At 44.3% G+C, this 26,502-nt stretch overlaps 1 protein-coding gene and 2 pseudogenes across 1 annotated transcript; 1 reads left to right on the top strand and 2 right to left on the bottom strand.

Annotated features, from left to right (window-relative positions):
• Positions 1-5,603: 5,603 nt before the first annotated feature.
• On the bottom strand, positions 5,604-8,028 carry LOC149980762 (erythroid membrane-associated protein-like; annotated as a pseudogene).
• Positions 8,029-9,168: 1,140 nt separating this feature from the next.
• Positions 9,169-10,991, top strand: LOC149980761 (uncharacterized; annotated as a pseudogene).
• Positions 10,992-15,051: 4,060 nt separating this feature from the next.
• LOC110531413 (N-acetyllactosaminide beta-1,3-N-acetylglucosaminyltransferase 3) lies at positions 15,052-25,873 on the bottom strand. Its single transcript, XM_021614612.3, has 5 exons — positions 25,721-25,873; positions 18,800-18,890; positions 17,649-18,723; positions 16,855-16,940; positions 15,052-16,305 (listed from the first exon to the last, which is right to left on the bottom strand). The coding sequence occupies exons 1-5, from the start codon at positions 25,731-25,733 to the stop codon at positions 16,173-16,175; spliced, it is 1,398 nt and encodes a 465-aa protein (XP_021470287.3). The 5' UTR covers positions 25,734-25,873; the 3' UTR covers positions 15,052-16,172.
• Positions 25,874-26,502: the final 629 nt, after the last annotated feature.

Here is a 26,502-nt window from a genome sequence, read left to right as displayed (position 1 = left end):
GCTGTCAAAGGACACCAGAAACAAAATTGTAGACCTGCACCAGGCTGGGAAGGCTGAATCTGCAATAGGTAAGCAGCTTGGTTTGAAGAAATCAACTGTGGGAGCAATTATTAGGAAATGGAAGACATACAAGACCATTGATAATCTCCCTCGATCTGGAGCTCCACGCAAGATCTCACCCCGTGGGGTCAAAATGATCACAAGAACGATGAGCAAAAATCCCAGAACCACACGAGGGGACCTAGTGAATGACCTGCAGAGAGCTGGGACCAAAGTAACAAAGCCTACCATCAGTAACACACTACGCCGCCAGGGACTGAAATCCTGCAGTGCCAGACGTGTCCCCCTGCTTAAGCCAGTACATGTCCAGGCCCGTCTGAAGTTTGCTAGAGAGCATTTGGATGATCCAGAAGAAGATTGGGAGAATGTCATATGGTCAGATGAAACCAAAATATAACTTTTTTGGTAAAAACTCAACTCGTCGTGTTTGGAGGACAAAGAATGCTGAGTTGCATCCAAAGAACACCATACCTACTGTGAAGCATTGGGGTGGAAACATCATGCTTTGGGGCTGTTTCTCTGCAAAGGGACCAAGACGACTGATCCGTGTAAAGGAAAGAATGAATCGGGCCATGTATCGTGAGATTTTGAGTGAAAACCTCTTTCCATCAGCAAGGCCATTGAAGATGAAACGTGGCTGGGTCTTTCAGCATGACAATGATCCCAAACACACCACCCGGGCAACGAAGGAGTGGCTTCGTAAGAAGCATTTCAAGGTCCTGGAGTGGCCTAGCCAGTCTCCAGATCTCAACCCCATAGAAATTCTTTGGAGGGAGTTGAAAGTCCGTGTTGCCCAGCAACAGCCCCAAAACATCACTGCTCTAGAGGGGATCTGCATGAAGGAATGGGCCAAAATACCAGCAACAGTGTGAAAACCTTGTGAAGACTTACAGAAAACATTTGACCTCTGTCATTGCCAACAAAGGGTATATAACAAAGTATTGAGATAAACTTTTGTTATTGACCAAATACTTATTTTCCACCATAACTTGCAAATAAATTCATTAAAAATCCTACAATGTGATTTTCTGGATTTGTTTTTCTCATTTTCTCTGTCATAGTTGAAGTGTACCTATGATGAAAACTACAGGCCTCTCTCATCTTTTTAAGTGGGAGAACTTGCACAATTGGTGGCTGACTAAATACTTTTTTGCCCCACTGTACATTCTACCTGCAACCTTCACTTCCTCCCTTTGACTGAGTTGTGCTCCTCTCTAGCTGTGGTTGGAGCCTCTTCCTGTCCTCCTTCCGCTTCTTCCATGTTTTTTCAGTGTTACCAGAGTCCTGTTGGGAGGCTGGAGGAGTCCTCAGGTCAAATTGACCAGGCTTATTCACAACACAATGTAAATGAACGTTGGGTTTGTTTCAAATCCTGCCCACAGCTGGTAGCACACAAGTAATCATCGATTCGAAATGGTAAATTTGCGTTGACTTTGGATATCCATATGGGACTAGGTAGGGACCATCGGTAAACAACACAATATACATATTGACTTAACCTCAAACCAACTATGCATTGTAGAAATTCATATACAAATATTGAAAGCATTTAATGACAAAAACTAAAAGGTGTGCAACATGAATGAAAATATTTTGTCTCATTTACGTTGTCATTTATTGACCGTCCCTAACTAGTTCCAGATATAGGCTATCCAATATCAAACCAATTTTGCCACAGTAGCACACCAGCCGGCAGAAGCTAATTGGTGAAATCATTTGGCTAACTCTTCCCACCTGAACAAACACACGAGAAACCACACTGCAAAACCAACTCTCATTTGAATTCAGCCATGGCCACTAGCATTTCTTAATAACCAAATCTAGAACTAGAACAGGAAGTGCAGTTGCCCTTTCAACAAGGTATTTTTGTATTTTTTTTACTTGACTCACGATATGATGTAGATGCTGAAAGTAAACCGTATGGTGGGTCTATTTCCACAACAACTAAGAGAGTTCAAGCGAGAGGCTCAACTTTTCTGTTGTTTTGGTTGTTAACAGTGTGAAGCTAACCTATGCACATCTGCAGATACTGTCTGAGCGAAGTATTTCATCTCTCTCATCATCAGACCACAGCAGTGAATCTCTCCTTCAGATTTAGAATAGACTATAAAATGATTAAATGTCTAAAATATTTATTTTGTCAATGGGACCAACTGCACTGTTAAGGGCTTGTAAGTAAGCATTTCACGGTAAGGTCCACGTCTGTTGTAATTCAGCGGATGTGACAAATAATATCCGATTTGATTTATTAGGAACTACAAAATAGAATCTGAAAATTTATTTTTGGGCCTGTGTCATTAATCAGCAGCCGCTATTGAAGTGTTGGGATGGAGACTATCGGACACTGGGAGGTCAGAGTTCACGAGTCATAAATAACCACTAGATCTAACAGCCCTCCTAGTCTGTATTCCAAGTGACTCCAGACCAGGAGGATGATTACAGAGTTTACCAGTTGTGACATCCCACCCCTGTCTCACCATTCCGGTCAAAAGATGGTCAAACACTGCCATGTACACAAAAGTAATAATGTGAATAATGAAGCAGTTTGACCCATACCTGTCTGTAGTTTGACACATTATCAACGCAAGCTAACTAACGTATTATTACCAACGTTAGCTAGCTTAGCCATCTGGCTAAAATCTAGCTGAACTCTCATTGGTTGAAGAGTTGTTCCGAGTTCAAAAGCACTCAAATTTTATTTTATTTTATTTATTTCACCTTTATTTAACCAGGTAGGCAAGTTGAGAACAAGTTCTCATTTACAATTGCGACCTGGCCAAGATAAAGCAAAGCAGTTCAACACATACAACGATACAGAGTTACACATGGAGTAAAACAAACATACAGTCAATAATACAGTATAAACAAGTCTATATACGATGTGAGCAAATGAGGTGAGATAAGGGAGGTAAAGGCAAAAAGGCCATGGTGGCAAAGTAAATACAATATAGCAAGTAAAACACTGGAATGGTAGATTTGCAATGGGAGAATGTGCAAAGTAGAAATAAAAATAATGGGGCGCAAAGGAGCAAAATAAATAAATGAATTAAATACAGTAGGGAAAGAGGTAGTTGTTTGGGCTAAATTATAGGTGGGCTATGTACAGGTGCAGTAATCTGTGAGCTGCTCTGACAGTTGGTGCTTAAAGCTAGTGAGGGAGATAAGTGTTTCCAGTTTCAGAGATTTTTGTAGTTCGTTCCAGTCATTGGCAGCAGAGAACTGGAAGGAGAGGCGGCCAAAGAAAGAATTGGTTTTGGGGGTGACTAGAGAGATATACCTGCTGGAGCGTGTGCTACAGGTGGGAGATGCAATGGTGACCAGCGAGCTGAGATAAGGGGGGACTTTACCTAGCAGGGTCTTGTAGATGACATGGAGCCAGTGGGTTTGGCGACGAGTATGAAGCGAGGGCCAGCCAACGAGAGCGTACAGGTCGCAATGGTGGGTAGTATATGGGGCTTTGGTGACAAAACGGATTGCACTGTGATAGACTGCATCCAATTTGTTGAGTAGGGTATTGGAGGCTATTTTGTAAATGACATCGCCAAAGTCGAGGATTGGTAGGATGGTCAGTTTTACAAGGGTATGTTTGGCAGCATGAGTGAAGGATGCTTTGTTGCAAAATAGGAAGCCAATTCTAGATTTAACTTTGGATTGGAGATGTTTGATATGGGTCTGGAAGGAGAGTTTACAGTCTAACCAGACACCTAAGTATTTGTAGTTGTCCACGTATTCTAAGTCAGAGCCGTCCAGAGTAGTAATGTTGGACAGGCGGGTAGGTACAGGTAGCGATCGGTTGAAGAGCATGCATTTAGTTTTACTTGTATTTAAGAGCAATTGGAGGCCACGGAAGGAGAGTTGTATGGCATTGAAGCTTGCCTGGAGGGTTGTTAACACAGTGTCCAAAGAAGGGCCAGAAGTATGGTGTCGTCTGCGTAGAGGTGGATCAGAGACTCACCAGCAGCAAGAGCGACCTCATTGATGTATACAGAGAAGAGAGTCGGTCCAAGAATTGAACCCTGTGGCACCCCCATAGAGACTGCCAGAGGTCCGGACAGCAGACCCTCCGATTTGACACACTGAACTCTATCAGAGAAGTAGTTGGTGAACCAGGCGAGGCAATCATTTGAGAAACCAAGGCTGTCGAGTCTGCCGATGAGGATGTGGTGATTGACAGAGTCGAAAGCCTTGGCCAGATCAATGAATACGGCTGCACAGTAATGTTTCTTATCGATGGCGGTTAAGATATAATTTAGGACCTTGAGCGTGGCTGAGGTGCACCCATGACCAGCTCTGAAACCAGATTGCATAGCAGAGAAGGTATGGTGAGATTCGAAATGGTCGGTAATCTGTTTGTTGACTTGGTTTTCGAAGACCTTAGAAAGGCATGGTAGGATAGATATAGGTCTGTAGCAGTTTGGGTCAAGAGTGTCACCCCCTTTTGAAGAGGGGGATGACCGCAGCTGCTTTCCAATCTTTGGGAATCTCAGATGACACGAAAGAGAGGTTGAACAGGCTAGTAATATTGGTGGCAACAATTTTGGCAGATAATTTTAGAAAGAAAGGGTCCAGATTGTCTAGCCCGGCTGATTTGTAGGGGTCCAGATTTTGCAGCTCATTCAGAACATCAGCTGAGCAGATTTGGGAGAAGGAGAAATGGGGAAGGCTTGGGCGAGTTGTTGTGGGGGGTGCAGTGCTGTTGACCGGGGTAGGAGTAGCCAGGTGGAAAGCATGGCCAGCCGTAGAAAAATGCTTATTGAAATTCTCAATTATGGTGGATTTATCAGTGTTGACAGTGTTTCCTGTCTTCAGTGCAGTGGGCAGCTGGGAGGAGGTGTTCTTATTCTCCATGGACTTTACAGTGTCCCAGAACTTTTTTGAGTTAGTGTTGCAGGAAGCAAATTTCTGCTTGAAAAAGCTAGCCTTGGCTTTTCTAACTGCCTGTGTATAATGGTTTCTAGCTTCCCTGAACAGCTGCATATCACGGGGGCTGTTCGATGCTAATGCAGAACGCCATAGGATGTTTTTGTGTTGGTTAAGGGCAGTCAGGTCTGGGGAGAACCAAGGGCTATATCTGTTCCTGGTTCTAAATTTCTTGAATGGGGCATTTGAATGGGGTTTATTTAAGATGGTTAGGAAGGCATTTTTAAAAAATATCCAGGCATCCTCTACTGACGGGATGAGATCAATATCCTTCCAGGATACCACGGCCAGGTCGATTAGAAAGGCCTGCTCGCTGAAGTGTTTCAGGGAGCGTTTTACAGTGATGAGTGGAGGTCGTTTGACCGCTGACCCATTACGGATGCAGGCAATGAGGCAGTGATCGCTGAGATCTTGGTTGAAAACAGCAGAGGTGTATTTAGAGGGCAAGTTGGTTAGGATGATATCTATGAGGGCTTTGGGGAGGTACCTGGTAGGTTCATTGATAATTTGTGTGAGGTTGAGGGCATCAAGTTTAGATTGTAGGATGTCTGGGGTGTTAAGCATGTTCCAGTTTAGGTCGCCTAGCAGCGATAAATGCATTAATATCCTATTTATGACTCACTAACAGAGCTAACGAGTTATATTATTATTTATTATTATGTATTATCAATTATTATATATTACTGATGAGTTTCTATCCCAACGGACCATAAAACTCAGCCTGTTTGATTGACAGGTGTGATGACCAATGGGGAGGAGTTTTTACCACCATCATTATGGCCTGGATTGAAGTATGGATAGAGTTTCTCAGTGAAGGTCTGACCGGTGAAGGAGTAGATCAGAGACCTGGCCTCCACATCATAGGAGACCAGACCCTCCTCATAATCCACACACACCCCCACCTTCTGGGGCTTCTGACAGAGCGAGCGGAGGAAATATTTGTCAACGACTGCCCTCTGCTCGCCATTCCTCAAAATCACAGGGTCCAAACCTAGGGCTCAGTGTAATCTTCTCCTTCCTGCTGATGGACTCTCTGGCCACTCCTAATACCCATTTAGTCTTCTTACCCACCTGCACCTCATAGTAGAATCTCCCTGAGGAGAAGCCCTCCTTTCCCAGGACACAGGTCGTATATTTAAACCTCTCTGGGTTGTCAGGGAGATTCTGTCGTGTGTCTCCACCTCTCACTAGTTTCCCATCTTCAGACAGGATGAGTCTGGGATGTGCTGTATCAGGGTCCAGGGACACACCCACTGTGGAGGAAATATATCTGATGTCAAATGTATTTAATGTAAAATGTTACCATCTCAATATACATTTGGTATGTAATAAATGTTGTTGGTTTATTCATTTGAGCATTTGTCTGTTGCATTGACCTGCATACTGTTGAATTGTCTTAAACTCTGTGGAAACAGAAGGAAGAGGAACATCAATACTCCTTTGATTGGACAACACTACAACTACACTGAACACAAACACAAACGCAACATGTGAAGTGTTGGTCCCATGTTTCATGAGCTGAAATAAAAGATCCCAGAAATGTTCCATACACACAAACAGCTTATTACTCTCAAATTTGTCCACAAATTTGTTTACATCCTTGTTAGTGAACATTTCTCCTTTGCCAAGATAATCAATCCACCTGACAGGTGTGATTTATCAAGAAGCTGATTAAACGGCATGATCATTACACAGGTGCACCTTGTGCTGGGGACAATAAAAGAGCACTCTAAAATGTGCAGTTTAGTCTCACAACACAATGCCACCGATGTCTTAAGTGTTGAGGGAGCGTGCGATTTGCATCCACCAGAGCTGTTGCCAGAGAATGTCAGGTTGATTTCCTCCTCAGGCTCGTGCGGTGGAGATCTTCGTGAGCTATACTCAGGCTTATTTCAGGATAGTAAGTTGATGGTCTGTTTTCATCTCTCTCTCTCTCACCTGCTGTCTCGACCTCTGAATGCTCGGCTATGAAAAGCCAACTGACATTTACTCCTGAGGTGCTGACCTGTTGCACCCTCTACAAGCACTGTGATTATTATTTGATGCTGCTGGTTATCTATGAATATTTGAACATCTTGAAGAAAGATCTGGCTGGTTATCTATAAATATTTGAACATCTTGAAGAACGATCTGGCTGGTTATCTATGAGCATTTGAACATCTTGAAGAACGATCTGGCTGGTTATCTATGAGCATTTGAACATCTTGAAGAACGATCTGGCTGGTTATCTATGAGCATTTGAACATCTTGAAGAACAATCTGGCCTCAATGGCCATGTACTCTTATAATCTCCACCCGGCACAGCCAGAAGACTGGCCACCCCTCAGAGGCTGGTTCCTCTCTAGGTTTCTGCCTTTCTAGGGAGTTGTTCCTAGCCACTGTGCTTCTACATGTGCATTGACTGGTCTCTGGGGTTTTAGGTTTCTAACTGCTGATTAAAAATGGCTTTATAAATACATTTGATTCAGAGAAAATAATCATGTTCCTTGAGTTTTGTTGGAGTGACAAAAAGTGGCTAATAGCTAACTGATCTCTCATGTCACTTCATTGAGCAGAGCAGCCCAAGCGGAGCCGTTGCTATGGAAACTCACAGACTCAGAGCGCCATGAGTGCATAGGGAGCGAGTGACAGACAGAGGAGCAGCTAATTTGGCAGAAGTCACAAATACGATGACTTGCAACTCGACTTTGACTTTAACACCAATGACTCGTGACTTAACTTGGACTTGACGCCTTATGACTCGACCTGACTTGATACCCTCCCCCGGCCCGCCACAGGTGTCGCTGGTGCGCGATGAGACAAGGACATCCCTACCGGCCAAGCCCTCCCTAACCCGGACGACGCAAGGCCAATTGTGCGTCACCCCATGGACCTCCCGGTCGCGGCCGGTTATGACAGAGCCTGGGCGCGAACCCAGAGTCTCTGGTGGCACAGCTGGCGCTGCAGTACAGCGCCCTTAACCACCGGGGGCCTCCCGGGTGGCGCAAAGTTTTGGTCACTTTCTGTCAGTGGTTGACAGTAAGTACAGCCCAGTGTGTCGCAGAACATTGACATCAAAAGTAGAGAACCTCCACAGAGAGACGTTCAAACTGAAAACTCAGTTGAGCAGCACGGACCATGCTAGGTAAAGCTCCGCCTTATCTCAGTTCACTGGTTACGATGGCAACACCCATCCGTAGCACGCGCTCCAGCAGGTGTATCTCACTGATCATCCCTAAAGCCAACACCTCATTTGGCCGCCTTTCGTTCCAGTTCTCTGCTGCCTGTGACTGGAACGAATTGCAAAAATCGCTGAAGTTGGAGACTTTTATCTCCCTCACCAACTTCAAACATCTGCTATCTGAGCAGCTAACCGATCGCTGCAGCTGTACATAGTCTATTGGTAAATAGCCCACCCATTTTCACCTACCTCATCCCCATACTGTTTTTATTTATTTATTTTTATTTTTCTGCTCTTTTGCACACCAATATCTCTACCTGTACATAACCATCTGATCATTTATCACTCCAGTGTTAATCTGCATAATTGTAATTATTTGCCTACCTCATGCCTTTTGCACACAATGTATATATAGACTCCCCTTTTTTTCTACTGTGTTATTGACTTGTTAATTGTTTACTCCATGTGTAACTCTGTGTTGTCTGTTCACACTGCTATGCCTTATCTTGGCCAGGTCGCAGTTGCAAATGAGAACTTGTTCTCAACTAGCCTACCTGGTTAAATAAAGGTGAAATAAAAAAAAATAAAAAAAAAAATGTTTCAGTCACAGTGGACATTTGGCCCTACAGAAAGATGAGGGGGTTCCTTGGTGTAACTGTGCACTGTATGGAGAAAGATGGAGAGAGGCTACAGCTCAAGTCCAATTTCTTGGCGAAGGCTCGCACACGGCCGAAAGTATCTGTGAGCAATTTGAGGCCATATGTGATGAGTACAGTATTGAAGATAAATTGGACTACATCATTAGTGACAATGCTGCCGACATGAGAAAAGCATTCACGGCGTGCTTCTCCATTGAACAAGAAGATGAAATACCTGATGAAGATCACCTTGATGACCCAGAGCTCTGCAATGACCCTGGAAGACCAGCAAACAGTGGATGCTGCTATTGCAAAAAAAACAGCGCTTGCAGTGTTCTGCCCACACTCTCCAGCTGCTGGTGGGAGACGGCTTGAATAGAAACAAAAGGGATGACTCCTTCTCTTTCAAAGTTATCAAAAATCAGCTCAAGGCTAAATACAAGCACAGCATTCAAAGAGGTGTTTGAGGCTGAATTCGGGGAAAGAGGCATCCCTGCTGCTGTCAACACAACATTCAAAGAGGTGTTTGAGGCTGAATTTGGGGAAAGGGGCATCCCTGCTGCTGTCAACACAACATTCAAAGAGGTGTTTGAGGCTGAATTTGGGGAAAGGGGCATCCCTGCTGCTGTCAACACAACATTCAAAGAGGTGTTTGAGGCTGAATTTGGGGAAAGGGGCATCCCTGCTGCTGTCAACACAACATTCAAAGAGGTGTTTGAGGCTGAATTTGGGGAAAGGGGCATCCCTGCTGCTGTCAACACAACATTCAAAGAGGTGTTTGAGGCTGAATTCAGGGAAAGAGGCATCCCTGCTGCTGTCAACACAACATTCAAAGAGGTGTTTGAGGCTGAATTCAGGGAAAGAGGCATCCCTGCTGCTGTCAACACAAGATGGAACTCAACACTGAGACAAGTGAAGGCAGTTATCTAATGTGACCATCTAAAGCTCAGTCATGTTCCAGAAAAGGCTGGGCACAAGGAGTTGTTGTTCACCGTACGGGAGTGGAGTAACTTGAAGGAGTTGTTGTTCACCGTACGGGAGTGGAGTAAGGTGAAGGAGTTGGTGGACATCCTGAAGCCATTTTGGAGAAGCAACAGATATGACACAGGGGGAAAAGATAGTCACAATCAGTTCTGTTGTTCCCTCGGTCCTGGCCCCGAATCACCACCTGGAGCAGCGGAAGCCCCAAGTCCATTTCCTGAGCGGCCTGGTCAGAAGTCTCCAGGCATCCCTGAACAAAAGATTTCTTGGAATATTCATCAATGTGAAAATGGGCAGGACACAAGATGGAATCAGTGCCCCCTTTTCAGATCCAGTCTACCTCAAAGCAAATCTCAGTCTACCCATTGCAAATCTACCATTCCAGTATTTTACTTGCTATTTGTATTTACTTTGCCACCATGGCCTTTTTTTGCCTTTACCTCCCTTATCTCACCTCATTTGCTCACATCGTATATAGACTTGTTTATACTGTATTATTGACAGTATGTTTGTTTTACTCCATGTGTAACTCTGTGTCGTTGTATGTGTCGAACTGCTTTGCTTTATCTTGGCCAGGTCGCAATTGTAAATGAGAACTTGTTCTCAACTAGCCTACCTGGTTAAATAAAGGTGAAATAAAAAAATAAATAAAAAAAGCAGCTGCCTTGGATCCTGCTTTTTCTCTGATGTGGGCGGAGCACCATGTGCTGATCAGGGAGGAGGTCAAGGAGGAGGTGGCACAGGGAGTGAAAGGTAAATATTATCGAGTTTAATATAACTTTTTCTCATAATTTCATCCAAATGACTGCAACAATAATACTTGTTCAGTGTAACCCACTGCATCACCAAAACTCTAATACCGGCCATTTTGTTTCTGCTATGCTTTTACATGTTTTGCCAGAACTGATTCTGCAAGATGCTGCAGGGACGTAGCAAGCTGTGCCTCTTGTTGATGAGGAAGAGCAAGAGGATCATAGTCCTGGACAAGAAGAAGGGCTGTTTGCAGCATACTGTAAGAGGCAGAAGAAAGCGGTGGGGACCTCTCCAGCACTACAACTAAGTCACTACCTTGCGAAGGACAGAATGACCTCTTGTTCTGGGCAATGAACAGCAAGGCTCTTCCTTCACTGAGCCGAGTGGCCATCAGGGTCTTGGCAGGGCGTCCAGCGCTCCAGTGGAGCGTGTCGTTAGCCATGGTGGCATCATACCGCGGCCTCATCGTGCACAAATGACTGACAGACTTTTATCGCATTTGGTCTTTTGCAAATGCAATGCATCATGGGGCCCTGAGATAAGAGAAAAAATGAAACCATAAGAGAGACATATTTCCCTCAGATTACACAGATCCACAAAGAATTCGAAAACAAATCCAATTTTGAAATTCCAGTGTGCCATCACAGCAGCAAGATTTGTGACCTGTTGCCACAAGAAAAGGGCAACCAGTGAAGAACAAACACCATTGTAAATACAACCCATATTTATGCTTATTTATTTTCCCTTGTGTACTTTAACCATTTGTACATTGTTACAACACTGTATATATATATATATATGACATTTGTAATGTCTGTATTGTTTTGAAACTTCTGTATGTGTAATGGTTACTGTTAATTGTTATTGTTTATTTCACTCTCTCTTTCTCACTCTCCATCTCCGTCTCTCTCTCTCTCAATTCACTTCAATTCAAGGGGCTTTATTGGCATGGGAAACACATGTTAACGTTGCCAAAGCAAGTGAAGGAGATAATATACAAAAGTGAAATAAACAATAAAAATGAACAGTAAACATTACACTCACAGAACTTCTCTCCCCCAATCCCCAGCCTATAGGGAGGAGGTCAGAGACCTGACCGTGTGGTGCCAGGACAACAACCTCTCCCTTTTTTCCCCTCATCAATCTACGCACAATACCCCACGATGACAAAACAAAAACCATTTTTTAGAAATGTTAGCAAATGTATAAAAAAGAAATAATGAAATATCACATTTACAGTATTCAGACCCTTATCTCAGTATTTAGTTAAAGCACCTTTGGAAGCGATTACAGCTTCAAGTCTTCTTAGGTATGACGCTGGAAGCTTGGCACACCTGTATTAGGGGAGTTTCTCCCATTTCATTTAAACCTGGTTAATTTAAAACTGGTTCATTTAAACCTGGTTCATTTACACCTGGTTCATTTAAACCTGGTTCATTTATACCTGGTTCATTTAAACCTGGTTCTTTTACACCTGGTTCATTTACACCTGGTTCATTTAAACCTGGTTCATTTAAACCTGGTTCCTTTAAACCTGGTTCATTTACACCTGGTTCATTTAAACCTGCAGGGTTCATTTATAACTATAGGGTTCATTTAAACCTGGTTCATTTAAACCTGGTTCATTTAAACCTGGTTCATTTAAACCTGGTTCATTTACAGTGCATTCGGAAAGTATTCAGACCCCTTGACTTTCTACACATTTTGTTACGTCTTATTCTAAAATGGATATTATGCACATTGATAGCGAACGTCCTCACCATGTGATTTATCATAGTAGCAGGCAGCAGAAATCTAAAGGATCAGACCCGAAAACATGCGAGCGAAAGTGATCGGGTGAAGTGATTGGACAGAGAAATACAGGGGGATCAATGTACAGCCTGTCCTTCTCTTTACAGACAGGCAGTTGTGACCGGCTCAATCTTATGTGTCAACTTTTTTAATTGTGTTTTTAACATTGGAAAAAAGTCAAGATTCAGAGCTATAAAATGGTATACCATACACTAAAGTTGAGGAACAATGGGAAAGTAATTCTGTTTTGGAAATTGATAAACTTGTGACCTCACTTCTGAGAAAATGGAGAGAACAGCTAATTAATCTATTTTATGAAATTACAGTCTGAAGAGCTCGCATTGTTGAATTCAACCCGGGTTCGATCCCAGGCTGTGTCGCAGCCGGCCACAACCGGGAGACCCATGAGGTGGCTCTCAATTGGCCCAGCGTCATCTGGGTTAGGGGACGGTTTGGCCAGCCAGGATTTCCTTGTTCCATCGCGCTCTAGTGACTCCTTGTGGCAGGGCGGGCGCCTGCAAGCTGACTTCGGGCGCCAGCTGGACGGTGTTTCCTCCGACACATTGGTGCTTCTGGGGTAAGCGAGCAGTGTGTTAAGAAGTAGTGCGGCTTGGCAGGGTCTTATTTCGGAGGATGCATGGCTCTCAACCTTCGCCTCTCCCGAGTCCTTAGGGGAGTTGCAGCGATGGGACAAGACTAACTACCAATTGGAAATCACAAAATTGTGGAGAAAGAGGTAAAAAAGTACAAACAAAAATAATTCTATGTCAATTGCGCTACTTTCGTGTATCCCATTTACAGCGCACAGTGGAGGGAAAGTGTACAGACACATGCTACTAAAATGTTGCAGTTTGGCTTCGGCTTAAAGCTTGACAATGAATAACCAATAAACAAAACTTGCCTGAGAACACCATGCAAAGGAGAAACATGTAGGCCTATTAGAGCAGGATTTGAGCAGTAGCCTCGGCTGGCTACTCATCTACAAGACATGTAGGTCTGTTAGAGCAGTAGTCTAGGCTGGCTACTCATCTACAAGACATGTAGGTCTGTTAGAGCAGTAGTCTAGGCTGGCTACTCATCTACAAGACATGTAGGTCTGTTAGAGCAGTAGCCTCGGCTGGCTACTCATCTACAAGACATGTAGGTCTGTTAGAGCAGTAGTCTAGGCTGGCTACTCATCTACAAGACATGTAGGTCTGTTAGAGCAGTAGCCTCGGCTGGCTACTCATCTACAAGACATGTAGGTCTGTTAGAGCAGTAGTCTAGGCTGGCTACTCATCTACAAGACATGTAGGTCTGTTAGAGCAGTAGCCTCGGCTGGCTACTCATCTACAAGACATGTAGGTCTGTTAGAGCAGTAGTCTAGGCTGGCTACTCATCTACAAGACATGTAGGTCTGTTAGAGCAGTAGTCTAGGCTGACTACTCATCTACAAGACATGTAGGTCTGTTAGAGCAGTAGTCTAGGCTGGCTACTCATCTACAAGACATGTTGAGTGCAACATACAGCAATGCCATACAGGATTCAACCGTACCGGATTGTTGGTGTGATGGTTTGGGGATGCTTTGATGTCTCAGGACCTGGACGACTTGTCTTAATAGAAGGAACCATGAATTCTGCTCTGTATCAGAGAATTCTACAGTAGAATGTCAGGAAATCCATCTGAGCTGAAGCGCAGCTGGGTCAGGCAGCAAGGTAATGATTCTGTGGATCACTACTTGTGTCCCAAATGACACCCTATTCCCTATTTTAGTGCACTACTTTTGACCACAGCCCATCGTTCTCTGGTCAAAAGTAGTGCACTGAATTGGGAATAGGGTGCCATTGGAGAATGATCCAAAACACAAGTCTACATGAAAATGGCTAAAAAAAAAGTAACACATTTGAAGTTTTGAAATGGCCTAGTCAAAGCCCAGACCTAATCCAGACCTAATCCCAATTGAGATGTTGTGGCAGGACTTGAAACGAGCAGTTCATGCTTGGAAAACCCCAGAAATGTCACTGAGTTAAAGCACTTCTACATGGAAGAGTGGGCCAAAATTCCTCCACAGCGATGTGAGACATCAACAAATACAGGAAGTGTTGGAGTCATAGCAGCTTAAAAAGGTGGCACAACCAGTTATTGAGAGACAATTACTTTTTCCACACGGGAGCATTGGGTGTTGCATATCTTTGTTTATGAAATATGTAATTATTGTTTCTTGTAACAGTCAGTATACAAAACAAATATGCAAAAGTAGAAAGAGGGGGCAGATACTTATGTACCGTAATACCCTGTATATAGATACTTATGTACCGTAATACCCTGTACATAGATACTTATGTACCGTAATACCCTGTATATAGATACTTATGTACCGTAATACCCTGTATATAGATACTTATGTACCGTAATACCCTGTATATAGATACTTATGTAAATAAGGGTTGCCACCTTACGTTCCTGCACTACTCAAAGCAAATCCACTACTTGAAGTATTCATCAAATACAGTCAAATGTCGTCATATCGTCAAATGTCGTCATATTGTGATATGATACTACTCTTCTACGTAGGTTTTCCTATTTTTCTCTTCTATTGTGTTACTGACTCTTTGTCTCACTGCTTTGCTTTATCTTGGCCAGGTCGCAGTTGTAAATAAGAAACTTGTTCTCAACTGGCCTACCTGGTTAAATAAAAAAAGATATACAATTATATATTTTGGTCATATCGTCCAGCCCTACATTACATCATGAGGTTCTCTTGGAGATTTTTTTTAATATTTATTTATTTATTTATTTATTTATTTACAATCATTACTCAGATTTTTAGATCACATCGGAATTTCATTCAGTGTCATTTGAAAAACAACACTTTTTAATTCACAAGATCTGTCCCATAGAACATGAGGTAAAACATCAGTAAACTGTGGAGCAACACACACAGTATAAAACACAGGTATACAAAAGCCATGTTTAGACAGGCAGTCTGATGTGACTCAGATCTGATTTTTGGGGGGCATATCTGATACACATCTGATCTCTGCAAAACTGACTAAATTTCATAGCTTGATTCATAGTAATTGAACCTCAACTCACACATGCCCATGCACGCACACTCACACTAAAAATCAAAAAATAAAATAATCCACAGTAAAAGATCCTTGAGGTTATTCATGACGCTGCTCAGTGCATTAAATTATACTGTCTGTTAATCCCGTCGGACCAAACATCTAAGATCTCACTCCAGGTTTCCCTAGGTCAGGGGTTAAACATGATAATGAATCTACATTTATAGTCTCTTCAGTCTGTCCAGCAGCTTGCTAGACCTGACGTTCTAGCTCAGGGGTGGGCAACTCCAGTCCTAAAGGGCCTGATTGGCGTCACACTTTTTCTCCATCCTTAGCAAACGCTAATGAATCAAATTGAATTCTAAACTGATGATCATGATTAGGGCGGCAGGTAGCCTCGTGGTTAGAGCGTTGGACTAGCAACCGGAAGGTTCCAAGATCAAATCCCCGAGCTGACAAGATAAAAATCTGTCGTTCTGTCCCTGAACAAGGCAGTTAACCCACTGTTCCTAGACCAGTTAACCCACTGTTCATAGGCCATCATTGTACATAAGAATTTGTTCTTAACTGACTTGCCAGGTTAAATAAAATACATTTGGTGATTATTGGAGTCAGGTGTGTTAGCAGGGGCAAAACTGACACCCATCAGGCCCTGGAGCTAGAACGTCAGGTAACATTGAACATTCCAAAAACAGACAACCTATTTTGGGCAAATTGTCAATTTAAACCTCAGTGAAGACCAACTGTGTCCCGCACAACAAAATACATTTGATACCCCCCCTGCCCTAGGTACAGATCTAGGATCAGCTTTCCCTCCAATCCTAACCAGGGGAGTTCGCTCTGGCCAAGGTGAGCCTATCCTGGGCAGAGTCCCTACAGGAGTGCACCTGGGTCTGGAGGAAGCTCCAGAGATGAAGCAGGTCTGTGGGTAGCAGCTTGTGGAGGACCATGATACTGTGGTAGTGACAAGATAATGGTCTTAGACACGTAAGGGTTGCAAAATACTTCACTTTCCTCAAATGCCCTGTTTTTTCCCCCCCAAAAAATACTGGTTGTAGGATTCTTGGAATTTATTCTTATTTCTCTCATAATGCCAGGAATCTTCTAACCAGGATTCCTTATAAAATACAGGGAACTCTAAAAGAAGTGCTGTATGCAAAATAGACAATGTACATTACACACTGGACAGAATACATAGAATGCCCGTGACCTATGTCATACACAGTACCAGTTAGAGGTTTGGTTACTACATGATTCCATGTGTTATTCCATAGTTTGTCTTCTCTATTATTCTACAATGCAGAAAATAGTACAAAATAAAAGACAAACCCTCGAATGAGAAGGTGCGTCCAAACTTTTGACTGGCACTGTTTATTGTACACGTCTCGTACAGCCAAGAACGTAACACACTGGTCCTTACACATCCTGGCGCACCTGACAGAGCTCGGCTACTTGTTGCCGTTTAGGCGTTTGTTAGACGTGGAAACGAAAGAGTACTTTTACCTGTTGAGGTAGTGACAGGGGTGGCGGGAGGGAGAGTACTCCACAGGCATGAAGCCAGGGTGGTTTCTGGCTGATAGGTTAGCTGCCTGGAGAGAGACGGAGCAGATAGAGGGGGAAGAGAAATGAGGGAGAGAGAAAGATTTCATCATTTTGTTACATTTGCTTATGTGAGTTTGTCCATTGTGGTGAGTATCCCAAATGGCACCCTATTCCCTATATAGTGCACTACTTAATACCAGGGCCCATAGGGTAGTGCACTACTTTATACCAGGGCCCATAGGGTAGTGCACTACTTTATACCAGGGCCCATAGGGTAGTGCACTACTTAATACCAGGGCCCATAGGGTAGTGCACTACTTAATACCAGGGCCCATAGGGTAGTGCACTACTTAATACCAGGGCCCATAGGGTAGTGCACTACTTTGACCAGGGCTCTACGGAGGAGTAGGGTCCTGGGGCGGCAGGTAGCCTAGTGGTTTAGATCACTGGATTTGATTCTTATTCGGTTACCGGTTTGGACCAGATCAAATCCCTGAGCTGACAAGGTAAAAATCTGTTGTTCTGCCCCTGAACAAGGCAATTAACCCACTGTTCCTAGGCCGTCATTGTGAAATAAGAATTTGTTCTTAACTGACTTGCCAGGTTAAAGAAAAGGTCAAAATAAAATGTTGTGGCTCAAGGAATGACTGCGTCTACCTGTATATTTCTAAATGACCAAATATTATTGAATTTACATTTTTGCGCGTGATGGTGATAATCAGTATAAAATTCATCCAATCAACCAAAGAACTCACCTGTGCGACCATGCCGACGTAGGCATCGTCGATGGGGAAGAGAGGCACCCTGGTGGAGGCGTGGAGGAGAAGAGAGAGGGCATCTCTGGAGAGGAGGTAGCCTCCACCCCCAGCGTAGGGAGGGTAGGGGCCAAGGTACAAGGAGTAGGGGACGTAGTACTTATTCCACCATATACGCACAGGATAGGTTTCCACAAAGATACGTCCCATGTAGAGAGGCTGGGGAGACCCTGTTCCTCGCTCTCTCCCTGCCCCTCCCTCTGTTCCTCGCTCTCTCCCTGCCCCTCCCTCTGTTCCTCGCTCTCTCCCTGCCCCTCCCTCTGTTCCTCGCTCTCTCGTTGCCCCTGGTCCTATCACTCTCTTCATCTCAGTCCCCCTCCTCATCCCTCTCTCTCCCGCTATCTCCGTCTCTCCCTTTTGTCCTCTCCTCATCCCTCTCCCTCCCCTTATCAATGTCTCTCCCCCTATCTCCGTCTCTCCCTCTTCTTCTCTCCTCATCCCTGTCTCCCTGTTCTGTAGGAACCCCACCACTCTCTCCACATCCACGTAAACGTCATCGTCCCCCTTTAGAATATAGAGAACGGTTGTAGAACACTCCTGGTGGAACCAGTTCCAGAACAGAACCTCTTTCAGAGTCACATTGAAAAATGATTCTCGGAACCCCCACTGGAGAATGTCCCCGTATCTCTCACTCTCCTCCCCCAGATCTGGGTCTCCCCCCTCCTCCCCCCTGTCTCTTCCCAGGCCCAGTAGAAACACCCTCCTCACGCCCTGGCTTCTCCACTCCCTCTCCCTGCCCCAGGTGGCTCGTATGGCAGCCCGGCGGTCAGAGTTGGCAGGGTGGGACTTGATTGCTAGGAGCAGAAGGATGGGGCTGGCTTCAATGTCGTGGTTGGAGTCAGGGTAGAGGGACCAGGGGTTGGGTCTGGGGTGACTGGGTCCAGGGTTAAATTTGGAGTTGGGGGGATGGAGGCGGCAGCAGCGAGGCCGTCTGAGGAGGGGGTAGGAGCGGACATGTCTGAAATGTAGGAAGACCTGGTGCAGCGCAGAGGGGCTCTGGGGACCATTCAAAGAGCTGAAGAAGAAGAAGAAGAAGTAGAAATGATCATGAAGTCATGATTTATATTATATCTGTCTGTCGTATCACCCACCTGTAGAGTAGCAGCAGAGCCAGGGAGGAGGAAAGAGACAGGACAACCAGTCTGGAGACACCAGGCCTGGGGAGCAGTATCCTAATACAGCCTAGAGGGAGGGAGGGAGGGTAAGGGGAATGGATTGTGGGAGAGAGGGATGGATTGAGGAGGTACTAATATATACATATACACACACAAAAGTATGTGGACACCCCTTTCAAATGAATGGATTTGGCTCTTTCGGCCACACCTGTTGCTGACAAGTGTATAAAATTGAGCACACAACCATGCAATCTTCACAGACAAACATTGGCAGTAGAATGGCCTCACTGAAGAGCTCAGTGACTTTCAACGTGGCACCGTCATAGGACGTCACCTTTCCAACAAGTCAGTTCCTCAAATTTCTGCCCTGCTGCCCCGGTCAACTGGAAGCGCTGTTACTGTGAAGTGGAAACGTCTTGGAGCAACAATGACTCAGCCGCATAGTGGTGGGCCTTACAAGCTCACAGAACAGGACCACTGAGTGCTGAAGCACGTAAATACCGTCTATCCTCGGTTGCAACACTCACTACCAAGTTCCAAACTGCCTCTGGAAGCAACGCCACGAGCTTCATGAAATGGAATGTCAGTTTAGTTCCTGAAATGGATTTGACCCCAATCCTAGGCGAGTCCAGTGAGATATCATACATTTTTGACCAGTTTCAGGAAACTAGGTGTATGTCGCAAGTCATGACTTCACAGGAGTGCCATTTGAATGTAATACATTTTTTATCAATGCTTTTTTGAAATGCCTTCTGGAACATTTGAACTTTCATGTGCCTTAATAACAAACTAGTTTGCCATTTATAAATACGAATACAATTGTTAAATTACGAGCCTAGTTGGTTTAGCCACAGAAAAAGACAGGAACCTTCTCGTTGCCAGTCCAGCCATGATTGGATGAGATAATCAGTGGGCTGGACATGCCGAGAGATGAGGTTCAAATTGGTTTGCGGTGTTTTCGAAAGATATAACGTTAGCCATGGAGGACTGCAAATATGTTGCTACTGCTCTCAACAACATCCCTGCCCTGAATTTATCAGGCGCTATCGACAAAAGTCAGTGGGAAAAATTGTGATGGCTACTTTCTGGAGGACGATCGTGCCATACTAACTCTCTCGGACTATGAAAATGAATCAGACGATGAGGAAATACCTGATTTAGGTAAAAAAAAAAACATTTCTCTTTAAAGAAGACACTAGTCCTGACAGTGACGGTAGAAGCCGAGTACGATAAGGAGATGAATAGAATTCTGACGTTTGATTGCAAAATGCATAGGGAGTCAAAGAGAACACAGAAGGCTGTTGTATAAAACACCTGGCTCCGGATTACATCTTCAAACTAAGGGCAACCCACGGCATCTGTGACAGAGGGGGAGAAAGATCGGATTATTATTATGCCATTGCACATGGTCATTGTGAACCAGAGTGACTGGACACAACGGAAGCTGTACAAACAAAGCGGAAAATACCCAGGACGTCTTATTTAATGAAAGGGGTTTCAGTCTGCTTCGAAGCGTTCATCCACGTATACAGGTAAGAGTCTAGCTACAGTTTCAGTTTCTAAATTTGTCAGGAAGTTGTTTTCATTGAAAGTTAAAGCTTACTGTTAGCTAGCTAGCTGACGGTAGATGGCTGGCTTGCTACATAACATTAGGTGTATTTTCTGTGTGTAGTGATATCTCAGAATGCCATTATGCATTGCTAGTCATAGCTTAATGTTAGCTAGCTAACTACTAAACCAAATAGGTTCAATGTTAACTTTAGCTAGCTATGACAATCGGTATGTATTTGCTAGTACTCTATGAATTGGGATTATGGTTCATTGTTTAGCTAGCTAGCTGACCCATGAAGTTAGCCAGGTGTCTGGTGCTGATTACGGCCATCCAGGTCCCATCTACTATCCATCTGACCCAGGTCCCATCTACTATCCTTCTGACCCTATGTAGCCAGGTCCAATCTACTATCCTTCTGACCCAGGTCCCATCTACTATCCATCTGACCCAGGTCCCATCTACTATCCATCTGACCCAGGTCCCATCTACTATCCTTCTGACCCAGGTCCCATCTACTATCCTTCTGACCCTATGTAGCCAGATCCCATCTACTATCCTTCTGACCCTATGTAGCCAGGTCCCATCTACTATCCATCTGACCCTATGTAGCCAGATCCCATCTACTATCCATCTGACCCTATGTAGCCAGGTCCCATCTACTATCCTTCTGACCCTATGTAGCCAGGTCCCATCTACTATCCTTCTGACCCCATGTCACCAGGTCCCATCTACTATCCTTCTGACCCTATGTAGCCAGGTCCCATCTACTATCCTTCTGACCCTATGTCACCAGGTCCCATCTACTATCCTTCTGACCCTATGTCACCAGGTCCCATCTACTATCCTTCTGACCCTATGTAGCCAGGTCCCATCTACTATCCTTCTGACCCTATGTAGCCAGGTCCCATCTACTATCCATCTGACCCTATGTAGCCAGGTCCCATCTACTATCCATCTGACCCTATGTAGCCAGGTCCCATCTACTATCCATCTGACCCTATGTAGCCAGGTCCCATCTATTTTTTAACTACTCGCAAGCCTGTCTTGTTTGGTGTCCACTGTGAAGGAATACCACAACAAGTCAACTACTTGATTGATGAAGGCATGTCATCCAGCAAAGGCAGCAGCGCAGTCATCAACTACATGCACCATTTCTTCACCAACCAAGGAGTTGGGGAAACACGTGTGGACCTGAATAGTGATAACTGCAGTGGCCAAAACAAGAACAAGTTTGTGCTCTGCTATTGCGCTTGGCGGACCATGCACAAGCTCCACCAGTCTGGACCTTCACTTCCTGATCACAGGCCACACCAAGTCCTTTTAAAGAAAGACCAGGCATCCTCAACTGACGGGATGAGGTCAATGTCCTTCCAGGATACCCGGGCCAGGTCGATTAGAAAGGCCTGCTCACAGAAGTGTTTTAGGGAGCGTTTGACAGTGATGAGGGGTGGTCGTTTGACTGCGGCTCCGTAGCGGATACAGGCAATGAGGCAGTGATCGCTGAGATCCTGGTTGAAGACAGCGGAGGTGTATTTGGAGGGCCAGTTGGTCAGGAGGACGTCAATGAGGGTGCCCTTGTTTACAGAGTTAGGGTTGTACCTGGTGGGTTCCTTGATGATTTGAGTGAGATTGAGGGCATCTAGCTTAGATTGTAGGACTGCCGGGGTGTTAAGCATATCCCAGTTTAGGTCACCTAACAGAACAAACTCTGAAGCTAGATGGGGGGCGATCAATTCACAAATGGTGTCCAGGGCACAGCTGGGAGCTGAGGGGGGTCGGTAGCAGGCGGCAACAGTGAGAGACTTATTTCTGGAGAGAGTCATTTTCAAAATTAGTAGGTCGAACTGTTTGGGTATGGACCTGGAAAGTATGACATTACTTTGCAGGCTAACTCCTCCCCCTTTGGCAGTTCTATCTTGACGGAAGATGTTATAGTTGGGTATGGAAATCTCAGAATTTTTGGTGGCCTTCCTGAGCCAGGATTCAGACACGGCAAGGACATCAGGGTTAGCAGAGTGTGCTAGAGCAGTGAGTAAGACAAACTTAGGGAGGAGGCTTCTGATGTTGACATGCATGAAACCAAGGCTTTTTCGATCACAGAAGTCAACAAATGAGGGTGCCTGGGGACATGCAGGGCCTGGGTTTACCTCCACATCACCCGCGGAACAGAGAAGGAGTAGTATGAGGGTGCGGCTGAAGGCTATCAAAACTGGTCGCCTAGGGCGTTGGGGACAGAGAATAAGAGGAGCAGGTTTCTGGGCATGGTAGAATATATTCAGGGCATAATGCGCAAACAGGGGTATGGTGGGGTGCGGGTACAGCGGAGGTAAGCCCAGGCACTGGGTGATGATGAGAGAGGTTGTATCTCTGGACATGCTGGTTGTAATGGGTGAGGTCACCGCATGTGTGGGGGGTGGGACAAAGGAGGTATCAGGGGTATAAAGAGTGGAACTAGGGGCTCCATTGTAAACTAAAACAATGATAACTAACCTGCACAACAGTATACGAGGCATATTGACATTTGAGAGAGACATACAGCGAGGCATACAGTAATCACAGGTGTTGAATTGGGAGAGCTAGCTAAAACAGTAAGTGAGACAACAACAGCTAATCAGCTAGCACAACAGCAGCAGGTAGAATGGCGATTGATTAGGCAGAGAGGGTCGGATTAACTACACACAGAGCCTAAGTGCGGCTGGGGCCGACAGATAAAACATAAACAAGCAGAATGGATTACCGTGATTAATGGACAGTCCAGCATGCATCAGCTATGTAGCCAAGTGATCAGTGTCCAAGGGGCAGCGGTGGATGGGGCAGGGAAGCTGGACTGGCGAGTGTTATCCAGGTTAGAAAACTAACAATGACTAAATAGCTTGTAGTCAGTTAGCTGGTTAGCTTCTGGAGGTTCTTGAGTGTGTTCTAAAAATGTAAAGATAATAGCGGTTCCGTATCACATTGGGTGAGGCAGGTTACCGGAAGGTATAAACAAATAAAAAATCGAAAAGGGATAGAAAGTAAATATGGGTTCAGTGAGTGTTTGGGACGCGGCGATTCAGACGGTTAGCAGGCCTGTGCTAACAAGCTAACAGTTAGTAGACGGTGCTAAACACGGTAGCAGTTAGCGGACCGGGCTAAACAAGCTAGCAGTTAGCAGGCCGAATTTGCAAGCAAGGAGATAGCAAGGGCTAGAGAGTTAGCCTTTGGGGACGTCGCGATGGGGGGAGTCTGTTTATTCCTCTTCATGCGGTGACATCGATGGACCGGTCGTGGGTCTGGATATTGTAGCCCAGGAGCTCAAAATGTTCCGTTTGCGATGGGAATCCGGGGATGAAAAATAAAAATAAAATAATAAATAGGTCCGTTATGCTCTGGTTAGAGTCGCGTTGTTCGAACTGGCGAGAGCTTTCCGAGCTAAAGGTTAGCTGATGACCGGTTAGCTGAAGACCGCTAGCAATGTTTTGCTGAAGCTGGTAGTTAGTTGGCTAGCTTCAGTTGAGGGGTTCCAGATCCGAAGTAAATATAAATACTTTAGGAAAAATAGCTACGTTGGGTGAGGCGGGTTGCAGGAGAGTATTTAGAAGAAGTTGAGGTTCAGCAAAAAGTTTTAAAGATATGTGAAGAAAACAAACGATATATACAAGGGACACGACACGACAATACGTCCTACTGCTACGCCATCTTGGATCTGTACATCATGATCAGCACATCAGGTGAAAATAATCTTCATTGCATTGTATGAGGTTATTATTCTTATCTAAACTTAGGGGGTGAATTGATGTTGTGCGAGGTTGTAATGTCTTCTATTTTTTGGTTTTGTTATTTCCTGTTTTACATCTTCGATGCTTTGGAGCCTTGTCACCAAGGAGCGTTCAGACTCAGACCAGGTTTTAGCTGCTGCGCAACGCTGACATCCTTCCTCCCGTAGATGGCCTGCTATGTACAAGCTCCACCCGGACTGGACACAGCTCGACAAAACGTATGTTTTTCAGAAGATCAGAGTTTTGCGACGAAGAGGCTATGGACATCACATGCCCCGCACCAAAGTCCAGGGCAGGACGGAAACCGTCTCTCTGAATATAGATTCTTGTTCATTAATGTTTTGGACGGACCAGTCATCAGCACTACCTGCAGTGCCTTTATTCAAATCAAATCAAATTTATTTATATAGCCCTTCGTACATCAGCTGATATCTCAAAGTGCTGTACAGAAACCCAGCCTAAAACCCCAAACAGCAAGCAATGCAGGTGTAGAAGCACATATTCAAATGACTCTCCTAACACACACACACACACACACCATATGTTGCTGCTACAATTGTTTTTTTTAAATCCTGCTGCTTAGGCATTTTACCCCTGGTTGTATAACTACCTAATCTATCATCAATAGTGTTCTTGCACATAATGTATATTATATTATTTATACGAAAAAATATCCAGGTAAATATAAATTATTGTAGGCTACGACTTTTAGTCTTAATCTTTACTACACTACTCACTGTTTAGCACATTACCTCACATGTCAATACTTAGAGAGATTAGGTAGGACTGGTTTAAGAGGGTGTGAACAATGCTGAATGGGCGTAGACAAAGGAGAGCTCTCCAGTAGGTACCAGAACATTCAAAGGCCATTTACTCAAAAGTTGCATTACAAGTTTATCAATTTTCGAAGCAGAATTACTTTCCCATCGTTCCTAAAAAAACAAATGCAGTGTATGATATACCATTTTGTAGCTCTGTGTCTCTGCTTTTATCCAATGTAAAAATGTAAAATTAAAATAAATAAATTAAATGCACATGTTGCTACATAATACCGAATCAAGGTGTTCGGTCACATTTAGCCTACATGATGATGTAAAGTGGTTGTTTGGAAACAACAGTAGTTGCAACATAATGATGGCATCGAAAACACTAAATTAGCGCGCGACTTTTCTTTTAGTGGAAACAATATTAGCTCAACATTTGGCGACTTCAAACGGAATGAAGAGAGAAGAGTCCTTACTTTCACGGAAGTGCAACGCTTCTTCAGCAATCGGTCGTCACAGCATACTAAGTTATACACCGCACTTATTTCTACATGTCTCTTGTTTAAAAATGTGCTTTTTAAACCTAACCTTAACCACACTGCTTACCTCATGCCTAACCTTAAACTAAAAGCAAAAACAAAGTTCATTCATTCATTTGTAGGATATAGCTTACCTCGACTTCGTGACTGTGCTATCTAGTGGAAGCATCATTCATACATTCTCTTATAGCAACATTAAAAGCAGGATGAAACAAGTAATGCCATATGGTTGTATCATGGTGCTAAACAGAAATGTTGAAATAAGCTAATTGAATCGCACTTACCCTTGGTTATCATCGTACGTCTATTTGGCTTGTCAAATGTCAACACTATTCCACAGCGACGTCGTTTTAACTCTACCAAAATAAGTTCATGATTGGCCAACTTCCTCTAAAAATCACTTACCGCATAAGCTTTACACCGCGGTTTGTACTGGCCTTATTTGAGTGCAAACGAAAGTCGGGGAGGTGCATCTCTGACAGCCAAAGCCGGAGATTGATGTGGTTTTCCAAAAGCAAGGCTCAGTGCAAACATGGCAGTGGTGCCGTTGTTTATAAAACTCTTTGTAATGTCGAAATAAACATACCTCTGTCTCCCATATCACACACTCACAAACTCAGCAAAAAAAAAAAGAAAGGTCCCTTTTTCAGGACCCTGTCTTTCAAAGATAATTCGTAAAAATCCAAATAACTTCACAGATCTTCATTGTAAAAGGGTTTAAACACTGTTTCCCAGGCTTGTTCAATGACCCATAAACAATTAATGAACATGCACCTGTGGAACGGTCATTAAGACACTAACAGCTTAAAGACAGTATGCAATTAAGGTCACAGTTTTGAAAACTTAGGACACTAAAGGGGCCTTTCTACTGACTCTAAAAAACACCAAAAGAAAGATGCCCAGGGTCCATGCTCATCTGCGTGAACGTGCCTTAGGCATGCTGCAAGGAGACATGAGGACTGCAGATGAGACGCCTAAGACTGCGCTACAGGGAGACAGCTGATCATCCTCGCAGTGACAGACCACGTGTAACAACACCTGCACAGGATCAGTACATCCGAACATC

Source organism: Oncorhynchus mykiss, chromosome 9 (assembly GCF_057628025.1).
Source record: "Oncorhynchus mykiss isolate SJ-2025 chromosome 9, ASM5762802v1, whole genome shotgun sequence".
Taxonomy (NCBI): Eukaryota; Metazoa; Chordata; class Actinopteri; order Salmoniformes; family Salmonidae; genus Oncorhynchus; species Oncorhynchus mykiss.
The sequence above is the reverse complement of the archived record's forward strand: the minus strand, read 5'-3'. Positions and strand labels throughout refer to the sequence as shown.